The 13,374-nt window shown below is 54.8% G+C and overlaps 2 protein-coding genes across 2 annotated transcripts; one reads left to right on the forward strand and one right to left on the reverse strand.

Moving 5' to 3' along the window:
* The first annotated feature begins 235 nt into the window (after positions 1 to 235).
* On the forward strand, positions 236 to 2,611 carry LOC139600783 (chymotrypsin-C-like). The gene is made up of 8 exons (XM_071449227.1): positions 236 to 648; positions 765 to 856; positions 934 to 1,031; positions 1,114 to 1,239; positions 1,321 to 1,457; positions 1,539 to 1,684; positions 2,333 to 2,485; positions 2,583 to 2,611. Exons 1-8 carry the CDS (start codon positions 465 to 467, stop codon positions 2,598 to 2,600), a joined length of 954 nt encoding a protein of 317 aa, XP_071305328.1. The 5' UTR covers positions 236 to 464; the 3' UTR covers positions 2,601 to 2,611.
* Positions 2,612 to 4,059: 1,448 nt separating this feature from the next.
* CASP9 (caspase 9) lies at positions 4,060 to 13,372 on the reverse strand. Its single transcript, XM_071449226.1, has 11 exons — positions 13,328 to 13,372; positions 10,137 to 10,300; positions 8,996 to 9,215; positions 8,536 to 8,616; positions 8,343 to 8,374; positions 7,627 to 7,803; positions 6,859 to 6,948; positions 6,043 to 6,190; positions 5,508 to 5,687; positions 5,220 to 5,329; positions 4,060 to 4,595 (listed from the first exon to the last, which is right to left on the reverse strand). The coding sequence occupies exons 2-11, from the start codon at positions 10,266 to 10,268 to the stop codon at positions 4,503 to 4,505; spliced, it is 1,263 nt and encodes a 420-aa protein (XP_071305327.1). The 5' UTR covers positions 10,269 to 10,300; positions 13,328 to 13,372; the 3' UTR covers positions 4,060 to 4,502.
* Between the last annotated feature and the right edge of the window lie 2 nt (positions 13,373 to 13,374).

Genomic DNA, 13,374 nt, shown 5'->3' on the forward strand with positions numbered 1-13,374 from the left:
ACATGGAATAGCCACTTGCTCCCAGGCTTTCCTGAGCACAGAATGTACCACCAGCATCCACGATGATGCCACAGCCAAGGCAGCAGCCAGGAAGAAGCACCCAGACATGCCAAGGATGGATACACAAGGTGAACAAACACTGACAGGGACTCAGAGATCCCCAGTGATGAGCCTTTCAGGAAAGGGAGAACCTTATCTCTGGGGAACTGAGGGGCTGGGGGCAGAGAGTGTCCTGGGGGAGTCACTGCTCAGGGCTGGGGGGCAGCAGGGCTGCCCAGCCCCTCACTGACAGCATCATGGCTGGGGGGCTGTCCCAGGAGGGAGTGACCCTGTGCCCCAACAGGGACCCTGCCCCTTCCCAGAGCAGGGCCAGGTGTCCCCACCATGTCCCAGCATGGTGCCAGCACATGAGGGGCAGATGTGGCCATTCCCAGGCAGGACCGTGAGTGCAATAAGAGCGGGCAATGGGGCTGAGGAGCCCCTGTGCCCACAGCGTGGGACAGTCCCCACGTGTCAGCAGCCAGCAGGGACACTCCAAGGTCCCCAGCAGTCCAGACACTATAAGAGGGGTGAGCAGCCCCACCACAGCACCTTTGCTCCGCACAACCATGCTGGGGGCCGTCTGTCTCGTCGTGCTGCTGGGCTACGGTAGGTACAGGGGATGGGGAAGGGTCAGGGCAGGGGGGACGGGACCGTGGCGCCTGCCCTGGCCCTGGGCACGGGCACAGGCAGCCTCTGATGTCCCTTTGCCGGGTGTCACACAGCCTACGGATGCGGTCAGCCGGCCGTGCCACCACAGCTGAGCTCCCGCGTGGTGGGCGGTGAAGACGCTGTAGCCCACAGCTGGCCATGGCAGGTGAGGGGGCACAGGGACAGGGATGGTGACAGGGATGGGGACATTCCTGCTCTGACCCTGTGCCTCTGCCCTCGCAGATCTCGCTGCAGTACAGCCGTTCTGGATCCTGGCGCCACACTTGTGGCGGGACCCTCATTGCCCCCCAGTGGGTGCTGACAGCTGCCCACTGCATCAGGTGGGTGTTGGGGTGCTGGGGGGCATCTCTACAAGCAGCATGAGATATCTGTGGGGACTGACACTCTCTCTCCCCCTGGCAGTTCTTCCATGACCTATCGTGTGGTGCTGGGCAAGCAGGACCTGTCAGAGGATGACGAGGCTGGTTCTGTGGCCGTGGGTGTGGAGAAGACGATCGTCCACGAGAAATGGAACTCTGTCCTTGTCATGTAGGGATGGAATATATCCAGGAGTGGGTGGGGGGCAACAACGCTGGGGACCACTTCCTCATGCTTCATGTCTCCTTGCAGCAACGACATTGCCCTGGTCAAGCTGGCAGAGGAGGTGCAGGAGACTGACACCATCCGTGCCTCCTGCCTGCCGGCTGCTGGCAAGATCCTGGCCAATGACTACCCCTGCTATGTCACCGGCTGGGGACGTGTCAGAAGTAAGTGGGATGTCCCCAGGAGGGTCCCCAGGCTCCCTGGGCAGGGGGTGTGCAGAGTGTGAAGTGTGACTGTCCTTGCAGCCAACGGGCCCCTGGCTGATGCCCTGCAGCAGGCTCTGCTGCCTGTGGTGGACTATGAGACCTGCTCCAAGTGGGACTGGTGGGGCAGCCTCGTGCGCGACACCATGGTGTGCGCCGGCGGCGATGGCGTCGTCTCTGGATGCAACGTGAGTGTGGGCACTGCGTGTGGCACCTGCCCCCAGCCCAGAGTAGGACTGAGAGTGGTGCTGGAGCAGTGCAGGGCAACAGGCTCCATGAGAAGCACAGGAAGGGAGGGCATGGAGCTGCGGTGGTGTGTTGGAATAAATCAGCCAAGGCTCCATTTTCTTCATGCAGAAAGCGAATTCTTTATACACAAAACTTATATTTATAGGAAATATCAGAAGGCACTGTGTTAAACCTAGTTGGTCAGCAATGCAGTGAAATTCAGGTCACTGGTTGGTAAGCACTATTGAATAAGTCTACCAAATTTTCTCTTTCTAGATGTTTCCATTTTCCCTTTGTGGGTTCTCATGGGACAAATCTTATTGTTTACAGAGGTGCATTCGTTTTTCACCCTCAGAATAGACTGTTGTGTTAAATGAACTTCTCATTCACAAAATAGCTTCACATGGGAACTTGCAAATCTCTTGTTAGCTGCACTTAGGAAAATGACATGCCAGCTTCGGCAATTTTAGCAGAGCGAGGTCTGACTTCATAAGGCCTTTCTTTTATAATTCTTCTACCTGTCTATGACAGTGGTGGGTCCTGTGTGGGATGTGGGGTGTGCCAACAGGGTGCCCAGGACAGATGGCCCTCACTGTCTGTCTGCACAGGGCGATTCTGGGGGCCCCCTGAACTGCCAGCGCGAGGATGGGATCTGGGAGGTTGAGGGCATCGTCAGCTTCGGCTCCGGCCTGAAATGCAACATGATAAAGAAGCCGACAGTCTTCACCAGGGTGTCCGCCTACATCGACTGGATCAACGAGGTGGGTGCCCCTTCCTCTGCCCCCATGCAGGTTGGCCACACTGCCCCTGCCCTGCCAGAGGTCTCACCATGAGCCTCCCCATGTCTTTCTTTGGCAGAAAATGAGCACGAACTGAGGACACAGCATGGAGCACAAGTACTGACTGTGATAAAGACAATAGTGCTAAGCTGGTCTCACGTGGTTCTTTCAAGGGGATGTGGTGGAGCAGAACCAGGGGGCTGCACCTTGTGGTCCTGGGCTTCTGCCTGTGTGCTGGGGAGAGCCCCCACATTGTGCAGTGAGGCTGGGCAGGCTCCTGGGGAGCCAAAAGTGGGCAGAGATCCCCCACAAGTTACTCCCAGCTACGTAGATCCATGGCCATCACCAAGCCAAAGGGTTCAAACCTTGACTGGTGGTTTGATGGGAGAGTGGCTGGAATCTGGCCTGGTGGTCCTGGGGGGCTCTAGCGAACTTGGGGAGGGGCTACAGGGCTCCTAGCTGGCCCAAGGAGTTTTTAGGTGTCTTGGCCGGTGCTGGGGGTGTTTCAGGGGATCTTGCTGGTAACTGGGCTACTTGATGGCAGCAGATTTATAATGGGGGTGTTGAGGTAACTGGGTTGGTCCTGGGGGTCATTCCACAGCCCCACCACACTCCCTTCACCACCTGTGCTGCTGGAGTGCTCCACTCTGTTCTCATCTCTGCCAGGGATGCCCTGGAGAAGGAACAGCCACTGCAGTCCATGTCATGGAAAGGAGAGGGACAAGGCTGAGCCATCTGTACCCAAAGTCACCCCCACCCCAGTCCCAATGGAACTTACTGAGTGCTTAGTGAGGGAAGCAGGGAAATAAACAAGGGGAAGAGTGCAGGGTCACCTTTCCTGAAGAAGAACAGGTCCAGGGGAGATAGGATCAGCCCTGGGATCACCTGCACATCCAGATGCTCTGTACAAAACTGCATAACATGGGACAGGACAGCCCAGAGCCCCACTCCCCTGGGGGATGGAGAAGGGAAATAGAGAAGGAGACAACCATGAGCTCTCACAAACACCTGAGCACAGGCAAGGCCACCACAGCCACACCCCAGCTCTAGCTGCACCCTCCTTGGGGTGCTCAGGGCAGCCCTGGCTTCCTCCTGCAGCACCCTGAGAGCACCTGAAATGCTCCCACAGGAGTGTGGAAATACACAGTGAGTGCAAAAGCAGATTGGATAGTCCCAGGTTCCCTGGGAATCCCCAAGGACCCCTCAGCACAGACCTACCTTAAGGCCTCTGCACCTCCCAAGGGTGGCTCCAAGGATGCTTTTCCCCCTCAAAGTCCAACACAGATGCAGGATTTCTGACCCAAGGCCATCATGGTAGCAGGTCCTTAAGAACTTTACCTCAGCACTGGTATTTCAATGAATCCTCATCAGTTTCCTGCTCTAACTCCCAACTGACTCCTCAAAAGGATCAGGATGCTCCATAGGTTGGCACAGCCACATTGTAAATGACCAGACAGAGCAGCACAGACATGAATGAAGGTTCTTACTATTCCCACTTTAGAGGAGCCTTCAGGAGGTGCTGAAATGGCAATGAGGAGATGGAACAGACAAGGGAATACAGCTGAAGATTTGCTCTTTAATTGCATTTATTAGAAACACTGACTGCAAAACTCATCCCATTTCACTTGAACATCAGACCCTGGTCCCCTCAATCAGTTACCTGGACAGCACAGGACACAAATATCATGATCAGCAAAGAAAAACCCTCTGAGGCTGAGTGTGGCCATGTCAGGATGAGCCAGAAGTGCTCTCTTTTGGCTCTGTTCTCCAGCAAAGGGACTTCCTGCTCCATCCACATTTCCCATTGGCACAGCACAATCTCCATCTCATCTCCATTCCATGGCAAAGCCAACACTCATGGATCACATTTCTCCAGACAAACATCTGGACACACAGACAAAATCCACAGGGAGCACTGACACCAAGTCGTGGTGGGCACAGATTTCATTCAGCCACAGAAGAATGTCCAGTGCTTGGCAGGGGGCTTGGAGCCCAGGTGTCAGTGGCACATGAAGAAGAATTTTTTACGGAGGAAATTGAAACATCCCGGCATCTGCTTGTACCTCCCCTTGGCAGAGACAGCATGGGCCACCTGGGAACAGAGGAGAGGCTGAGGAATGGGATGCTCTCCCCATCCCTGGGAATCAATGGCTGCCATGCCAAGGTGGCCAAAGAAGCACCGCAACAACCAGAAAACAACAACAAGGTGATTCTGTACGTCCTCTTTCCCTCCACACTGGAACTTTTCTCCTACCCATGGAGAACAGAAAAAGTATCTGGGACACCTACACTTGTACACAACTTTGGCAATATTGAGTCAACAAGGGACACGAAGGAAGATGCTGATCAGCCAGACTCATTCCATATCCCTGTGCATTGTGCTCCTGCACCCCCAGGACAAGCTTACAGGAGCACTCAAATCTCATCAGCTTGGATAGGACAAGCCATGACAGTTTTAGCAATTTCTTCAGAAGTATTAAAGCCTGTATTGCCAAGATTACTTCTCACTGGAGAAACCTCCAATGATTTTTGGCAGATTGAGGCTAGACACTTTCCTTGTAACTAAATCTCTCTGCAGTACCTCCAATGAGCCCATCCCTAAACTCAACACTCAATATTCTCATTCCTTTTTTGAGTGTAGGCCTCCATGCCCCAACTGATCACACCCCTGACTATGTCCTTCATCAGCAAAAAGCAGAACAAAAAAGACATTTACCGTCACTAACATGCTGAGCAGGTCTTCTGAATGGGCATACTGCTCCAGCACACTGTCCAGGGTTTCCACATACCACGAGCCACTCGACTTCTCCCTCCAGGAGACAAAACCTTCAGAGAAAGAAGGAGAATTTTATGCCAAAACCCATCTGCTGTTCTCATCCCAACAAGTTCCTAGCACTCCAACAGAGCTCGGTTGTCCTGAACTGCCCCTATCTTTGGCGATGAAGCTCCAACAGTTTTGCGAATTCCCCCATGCTCAGAAAAGGATTTGCACAGGCTGCTTTACCTGGAAAAGTTGAGTAGGAAACCAAGATGTCGCTAGGTGTGGGCAAACTGGCAATGGCATCGGGCTCATCCACGTTATCCGATGAAACCCGAAACGGGGTCGCGTCCGACTCCAAGGAACCTCCAGGAGCTTCCTCTTCAGGCGAATCACAATTCACTACAAAGCCTTGATCTCTTTGTTCTGAAAAAAGCAGCAACAAGACAGCTCCTGACGTCCATCTCACCCAAGAGATTCACAGTTGTTCATCCGACATTAAGAAAAGATGGGGAAAGAAAAGGAAAAAGGCCCTAGAACAAAGTAAAGCTTTCTGGCCGTTCAGCTGCACTGGTTGAGTCAAAGTCATTGGTAGTTTATACAAAATTCCTCACTGTGTGTGAAGAGCTGGAGCAGCCTCTCAACAAAGGTAAAAGAAGAGGCAGCTGGTGTGAGAAGACAGTTGGAGAGAGGGGCAGTCAATGAACAGAAAGGGAGCCAAAGCCACAGCCTGACCACATCTCCGCAGCCCAATGCTATCGGAGCCAACACAAAGATTCACCTCCACCACAGGCCTGGATGAAGAACAGTTTGGGTTTTCCTCTCAAACTCGGGCAATTGGACCCATTGAAATAGTTCACAATCTTTTCTATGGGAATAGGTTTTCCATCCGTTCCATAAACGCCTCCAGGGAACTGAATATGGCTCGTCTGCAAGAGGAAAATGCAGGAGCTAGTGACAGGGAAGGCAAGGCCAGTTCCAAGGGGGCCCATTTCCCATCAGGTGCTTCATGGCATAAAGGTACCAGAACAAATCCTGGTGTTTGTGGGAATCCCTGTGGCCAAGTCAGGGTGAGGGGACGTCCAGGAGACATTTGAAATGCTCTAAAACCCAGCAATCCAACTTCTGTTATCCAACTCATATCCCACATCCTCCAGCAAAGGAGTTCTTCATCCTTTGGTACAATGGGCACATACCATACACCATTTTTCTAAGAATGCTTCTCCTCATCCTTTAGGAACTGACTTGGAATAAAGAGGCTTTATTGCTAATAACATCTCCCAGTCAGAGCTGGAGAATGGGAAGGACTGAATCACCACAGCATGAGGCTGACTGGGACCTCCCTGGATTTCCAAATTTTTAGCCCCAACTTCCAAAATGGAAAACACTTGTCCACTGGCACCATTGGATCAGACCACACCAGAGAAGCTCCTGTTTTCTTTAACCTGGAATAAGGGTGTAACTCTCTGAAATGCACTGCAATGGCAGAACAAGGTTTTGACAGACCACTTCCCTCTCACCCTTTGTGAGACCACAGGACAGGGAATTAACCCTTCCCCACAGCAAAGGAACAAAGGGAGAGATGGGACAAACCCACCTGACAGCCATGGGAAAGGATCACCACAATGCAGCAGTCCAAAGCACTGTGGTCCTGCCGAGACAGCTTCAGCAGCTCCAACACCATTTCCTGTGTAGAAAATATCACAATGAGAGTCTTTTGAATCATATGTCAGCCACAGGTTACTGCCAGGCCCTGTTCTAACTGCACTGCCATGGATCCTGTCAACCTCTGCCACAGCATAACATGAGCCCCACGTACAGCTGGCAAAAGCCATTGGCAGAGAGTGAGAATTTCTGCATCTCTGCCCTTTTTTAACACTGGCTGCTTTAATCACACAGATTTCTCACCTCTCTACACCCTTTTCAACACAGCACCACAAACCAAAGCACATTTCCACATGATTTATCTGATGAAATGTCTCTGACTGGAGCTGGTGGGTGAGCAGAGAACCATATTTTACTTTCAGATGATCAAGTTCCCCCCAACACTTCCAGTAACAGCCAAGGATGGCACAGACAGACATGACACAGCTGTCCAAGCTATCCCAAAAACACAGTTTCACCAAATCCCTACAAATCCCAATGAGGATTCAACATTCATGCAGAAGGATGAAAATGTGCAAGGTCCTCTCCCCTTCTGCAATTGCAGTGCAACAATAAAGTAAGAGGATGCAAGCGGGTCATTGTTTCTTTGTGGGAGGTTTTTGGTGTGCTGCCAACACAAGACACATCCCCTAAAGCACTCCCATTGCTTCCAGGGGCTGACCTCTCATCCCTCGTGTCAGCAGGACACACCAAGCCTCACCTGAGCTTTCAGATCCCGCCGGGTCAGGACCGTGAAGTGCAAGGCCCTGAAGCGCCTCTCCAGCTTCTCACAGTCAATGTCAGAGCCCTCTCGGGTGGACAGACCCGAGTCTCTAGAGAAATTGACGTTATTGAGGATCAGGCAGTGTCCACAGGGATCTGCTTTCATCTCATAATCCTGGCAGGGACAAGTCACAATTAAACTCCTTCTTATTACAAGTGCTTGCTGGCTAATCCAGCAGGATACAATGCCTGTGAGGAATGGGAGTCCTTAAAGTGGCTCATTTCACAGATTTTTAATTTCTCTAGTCCTAGGGATGGGTAGAAGCACCCTTTCTCCACACAAATCTTCTCATCAGCAGCTAGCAACAAGAAACAACCCAGTAAACTGGGGAAAGCCGTTGTGGAAAACCAGCTGCTGCTTTATCTGCAGCATGTCCAACAGCAAGTTGAAATTTCTGGGAAATTTTTTTAGGCATCATCATCAAACCTCACCAAAAGGAGCCAAGAATTTGTGTTATCACTGTGGTAATCTCAAGGAGGATCTGGCTAAAGACTGATCCACTCTGAGACCATCAGCCCTATTACAGCCTTGGAGCAATTGCTCAGGTATGACAAAGTGAGAACCAGCTCCTCCAGACATATTTTCTGGAGTCACCCCTGAGGCATAGAGCTTTTGCCTAGTAGGGAACACTTTCAGCCTTCTCAAATACTAACCTGGTCACGTCTCCTCTTGTCAACAGCGGAACCTACAACACAAAATGGGCACAGGATTCAGTTCACCACACTCCACAACAAGACCACGCTCCTAAAGTTCACATCTTTCCCAACACATATGAATTTCCCCTTCCCACCACACTGGAAATGAGCCTTTGGCATGCTGTGGCTCTAGGAGTGGAATGTGGCTTACCCCGGGCTGGCACAGGAGGCATTCGAGGTCTTTCACTCTCAGCTTGCACTGGGATAGACAAACGTTCATGAGGAGTCACATCTGTAATGGCATGGGACAAAAATACAGATGATGAATCTGAGCTCAAAAGGTTCTACTGCTGAAAGGCAGGACATACAGGCTACCCTGATAAGCTATGGAGGCCCCACCCTGGCAGTGTTCAAGACCAAGCTGGACAGGGCTTGGAGCAACCTGGGATAGTGGAAGGTGACCCTGCCCATGACAGGGGATGGAATGAGATGAGCTTTAAGGTCCCTTCCAACCCAAACCATTCTAGGATTCCATGATTGTTCCAACAGTCACCTCTACCAGGATAATAAAAATCATGACTTCCCAGACTCTTGCCCACAGTGAGAGGGATCCCAGCTGCCACCCCCTATGCTACTGTTTGCCAAAACCACACCACACCCTCAGCACTGACTTTTACGCTGCTTTTCCTCCCGCAGCTCCAGCTCCACGGGCCGCAGGTCCGGCAGCTGCGGTGGCACCGGCCGGGATTCGCACTCCTGGATCAGCATCTCAGCGAGGTCACCCTGCCCGGTGTCCCGCAGGATGGAGAGGAAGGCAGGGAAAGCCTGCTTCCCTCGAGTCTCCAGGTCGATGATCAGCTGCCGGGCTTGCTCCCCTCGGCTGCCAGTGCTCTGCAGAGGAGAAAAACCCAGAACAGAGGTTTGTGCAGTGCCTGGACAGCCCTTCCGACCGCTCTGAGCAGGAAAATGTGGGATCCACACCCAGGACAGGGACACGGGGTAAACAACAGCAAAATGAGTGGAAATAGCCAGAGACCCCCCCACCAGACCCCCAGGCCTGACCTCCCCCCAACAACAATGGTCACCACTGGGACACCCAGCCTGATGAGCGGTCTAGAGGGAAAGGGGGAGAGGGAGCACCCCAAATCTGGCCCCTGGGGACAAAAAGGCACCCCTGGGCTGTCACCAGTGGGTAAGATGGGGTAAAAACACCCCCAGGCCTGTCACCTGTAACCAAGGGGGGAAACAAGAACACCTTAAGGGTGTCATCAGATTGGGAAGGGGACACAAAGAGAAACCCCTGCACCTGGCACTGGCCAGAGCTGGGGACAAGAAGGGACAAGTGGGGGGGCAGTTCTCAAAAATCTGCATAAGGGCCAACGCCAGGCCTTGTCATCAGAGTGAGGGGCCACAGGGCCATCCCTTTGGGCCTGTCACCAGGACTAAAGGGACATGGAGCTCCCCTATGAGCTTGCCACCACAGTGAGGGGACCTGGAGTCGCCCTTGGACTTGAGAGGCCACAGGACAATCCTTCCCACATCTGTCACTAGAGTGAGGGGACTTGGGGGCCACCCCCCTGACCTGTCACTGGGCTCAGGAGACGTGAGTACCCCCTTTGTGTCCAAGAGGACACGGAGCCACCCCTCTCAGGCCTGTCACCAGGATTAGGAGACACGGGGGCCACCCTTCAGTCCTGTCACCAGGGCTCAGGGGACGCAGGAGCTACCCCACCATGCCCATCCCCGGCTCTCAGGAAACATGAACCCTCCCCGGGCCACCCCCGGTGCTCGGTGTCCCGCTCCCTGGCCCACCTGCAGCTCCTCCAGCATTGGCCGGGTGAAGAGCCCGCGCTGCTCCAGCAGGTCCCAGAGCGGCTCCACCCGCAGCGCCGCCACCAGCCGGGCCCGCCCGCGCCGCAGCGCCCGCCGCTGCTGCTCCTCCATGGCCCCGGAGCCTGGGCTGCCGGAGCCGTGCTCTGCCCGGACACACCGCCGCTCAATGCCCGGACACACCGCCGCTCAGTGCCCGGACACACCGCCGCTCAGTGCCCGGACACACCGCCGCTCAATGCCCGGACACACCGCTGCTCAATGCCCGGGACCGCCGCTCAATGCCCGGACACACCGCCGCTCAACGCCCGGACACACCGCCGCTCAGTGCCCGGACACACCGCCGCTCAATGCCCGGACAGACCGCTGCTCAACGTCCGGACACACCGCCGCTCAATGCCCGGACAGACCGCTGCTCAACGTCCGGACACACCGCCGCTCAATGCCCGGACACACCGCCGCTCAATGCCCGGGACCGCCGCTCAATGCCCGGACACACCGCCGCTCAATGCCCGGGACCGCTGCTCAATGCCCGGACACACCGCCGCTCAATGCCCGGGACCGCCGCCCAATGCCCGGACACACCGCCGCTCAATGCCCGGGACCGCCGCTCAATGCCCGGACACACCGCTGCTCAATGCCCGGACACACCGCCGCTCAATGCCCGGACACACCGCCGCTTAACGCCCAGACACACCGCCGCTCAATGCCCGGACACACCGCCGCTCAATGCCCGGGACCGCCGCTCAATGCCCGGACACACCGCCGCTTAACGCCCAGACACACCGCCGCTCAATGCCCGGACACACCGCCGCTCAACGCCCGGACAGACCGCCGCTCAATGCCCGGACACACCGCCGCTCAATGCCCGGACACACCGCCGCTTAACGCCCAGACACACCGCCGCTCAATGCCCGGGACCGCCGCTCAATGCCCGGACACACCGCCGCTCGATGCCCGGACACACCGCCGCTCAATGCCCGGACACACCGCCGCTCAGCCCCGGAGCCGCCGCCGGTCCCTTCCCGGAGCCGCTGCTCAAGCCCCGGAGCCGCCGCTCTGCCCCGGAACCACAGCTCGCTGCCCGGAAGCGCCACCGCCTCGGAGTTCCAGAATCACACACGGACTCAGGCTGGAAGAGCTCTGCTGTGGATCATCCCAGAGCAAACGGAATAGGATCCGTCCTTTTGGTGTTTTGTTAGGTTTTTTTTAAAATATCTCCAGGGATGAACAGTCCACGCCCTCTCTAGGCAGTGTGTCACCAGCACAGCAAAGTTCTTCCTCATGTTCAGATGGAACTTCCTGTGCATCAGTTCCCTGCCAGTTGTTCTTGTGCCATTGCTGGGCCCCCCGGAGAAGAGGCTGAACCCTCCCAGCAGACAGGGACAGACAGGGACGGGCATGAGGGCCCCTCTCGAGGCAGAATAGCCCCTCCTCCCTCAGCCTTTCCTCAGCAAGGGAGATGCTCCTGGCAAGGAGCCCAGGGCTGGACACAGCACTCAGCTGTGCCCCCCAGGGCTGGGCAGAGGGACAGAGGGGCAGGGTCACTCCCTGACCTGCTGCCAGTGCTCCTCCCAGTGCACCCCAGGGCCCCCAGGACACTCTGCTGGCTCCAGGACAGCTCATTGACCACCCCAGGTCCTCCCTGCAGAGATGCTCCAGCAGCTCACCCCTGCCTGTGCTGGTACTTGGGGCTGTTCCTCCCCAGGGGCAGGACCTGCATTGCCCTTGTTGAGCATCATTAAGTTTCTCTTTGTCTGATTCTCCAGCCTCTCAAAGTCCTGCTGAATGGGAGCACAGCCTTCAGGTGGATCAGCCATTTCCCCAGTTCCATATCATCACCAAAGCTGCTGAGAGTACATTCCATCAGTCTGTCCAGATTGTAGATAAACAAGTTGATTAAAACTGGACTACTGGACCCAGTATAGATCTTTGGTGAAGCCACTGACTGCAGACTTCCAGGTGGATGATGCCCTCTGAGCTCTGCCACCCAGACAGCCCTTGATCCACCTCACCACCCATTCATCCAACACACATTCCCTAAGCTAGCTGTGGTGGGTTAAGCTGAGCTGGAAATTAGGCACTACACAGCTCCTTGCTCAACTTCCCCCTTCTTTTCTCCTCCCACCCCGTGGAATGGGAAGGAGAATCAAAGTAAAACTTGTATGTTGAGAAAATAACAGCTTAATAATTGAAAATAAAGTAAAATACAGTAGTAATGGTAAATTATAATAACAACAACAAAAAAACAACAATAACAATAATAATGATAACAATAATAAAGGGGAAAACAAATGATGCACAATGCAGTTGCTCACCACCCACTGACTGATGTCACATCCCCTTCCTGAACCCAGATCAGTTCCTTCCCAGTCACTCCCCCCAGTTGATACACTGGGCATTCTGTGGTGTGGAATGTCCCTTCGGCCAGTTTAGGTCACCTGTCCCATTTGTGCTCCCTCCCCGTTTCCTTTGTGAACCTCCTCACTGCCAGAGCACGAGACAAGAAAGAAGTCTTTGACTTTGGATAAACACAACTTAGCAAAAAACCAAAATAGAATCACAGAACATGCTGAGTTGGAAGGGACTCACATGGATCATCCAGTCCAGGTCCTAAAGAGGACAGCCCAAGAGTCACATCATGTCCCCTGGAGCTCCTTGAACTCAGACAGGCTCTGTGCTGTGCCCATTTCCTGGGGAGCCTATTCAGTGCTCGACCACCCTCTGGGGGAAGAACCTTTTCCTAAATCCAGCCTAACCCTGCCCTGACACAGCTCCAGCCGTTCCCTGGTCCTGTCGCTGTCACCAGAGCAGAGATCAGGGTCTGTCCCTCCTGTTGCCCTCAGAGGAAAGTGTAACTGGGATGAGTCTCCCGTCATTCTCCTCCAGCTGAACAGACCAAGTGCCCTCAGCCGCTCCTCCTCCCCTCAAGGCCCTTCACCAGCTTCTCTGCCCTCCTCTGGACGCTTTCTAACACCTTAATATCCTTCTTATATTGCGGTGCCCACAGCTGCCCTCAATATCCCAGGTGAGGCCGCCGCAGAGCAGAGCGGGACAATCCCCTCCCCGGCCCGATGCCCCCCAGGACACGGCTGCCACCATCCCCATTCCGAACCCACGCCACGGCACTGCCGCAGCCTCCGAGCCGCCCCGGCCTCTCCGCCGGCCCTCACCTCCGAGCGCGCCGCCGGCAGCCCCGGTCTCCCGGAAGAGCTCGGTC

Source organism: Agelaius tricolor, unplaced genomic scaffold, assembly GCF_023055355.1.
Source record: "Agelaius tricolor isolate 1412-34295 unplaced genomic scaffold, bAgeTri1.0.p SCAF_28, whole genome shotgun sequence".
NCBI lineage: Eukaryota > Metazoa > Chordata > Aves > Passeriformes > Icteridae > Agelaius > Agelaius tricolor.

Excerpts from the sequence above, each read along its gene's own strand:
- LOC139600783 (XM_071449227.1), top strand. The coding sequence starts at position 465 with ATGGGGCTGAGGAGCCCCTGTGCCCACAGCGTGGGACAGTCCCCACGT. Across the intron at positions 857-933 it reads CCCACAGCTGGCCATGGCAG|ATCTCGCTGCAGTACAGCCG; the intron begins GTGAGGGGGCAC and ends CTGCCCTCGCAG. Across the intron at positions 1,458-1,538 it reads CGGCTGGGGACGTGTCAGAA|CCAACGGGCCCCTGGCTGAT; the intron begins GTAAGTGGGATG and ends CTGTCCTTGCAG.
- CASP9 (XM_071449226.1), bottom strand. The coding sequence starts at position 10,268 with ATGGAGGAGCAGCAGCGGCGGGCGCTGCGGCGCGGGCGGGCCCGGCTG. Across the intron at positions 8,617-8,995 it reads GGAGGAAAAGCAGCGTAAAA|ATGTGACTCCTCATGAACGT; the intron begins GTCAGTGCTGAG and ends ATGCCATTACAG. Across the intron at positions 5,330-5,507 it reads TTCCTACTCAACTTTTCCAG|GTTTTGTCTCCTGGAGGGAG; the intron begins GTAAAGCAGCCT and ends CTTTCTCTGAAG.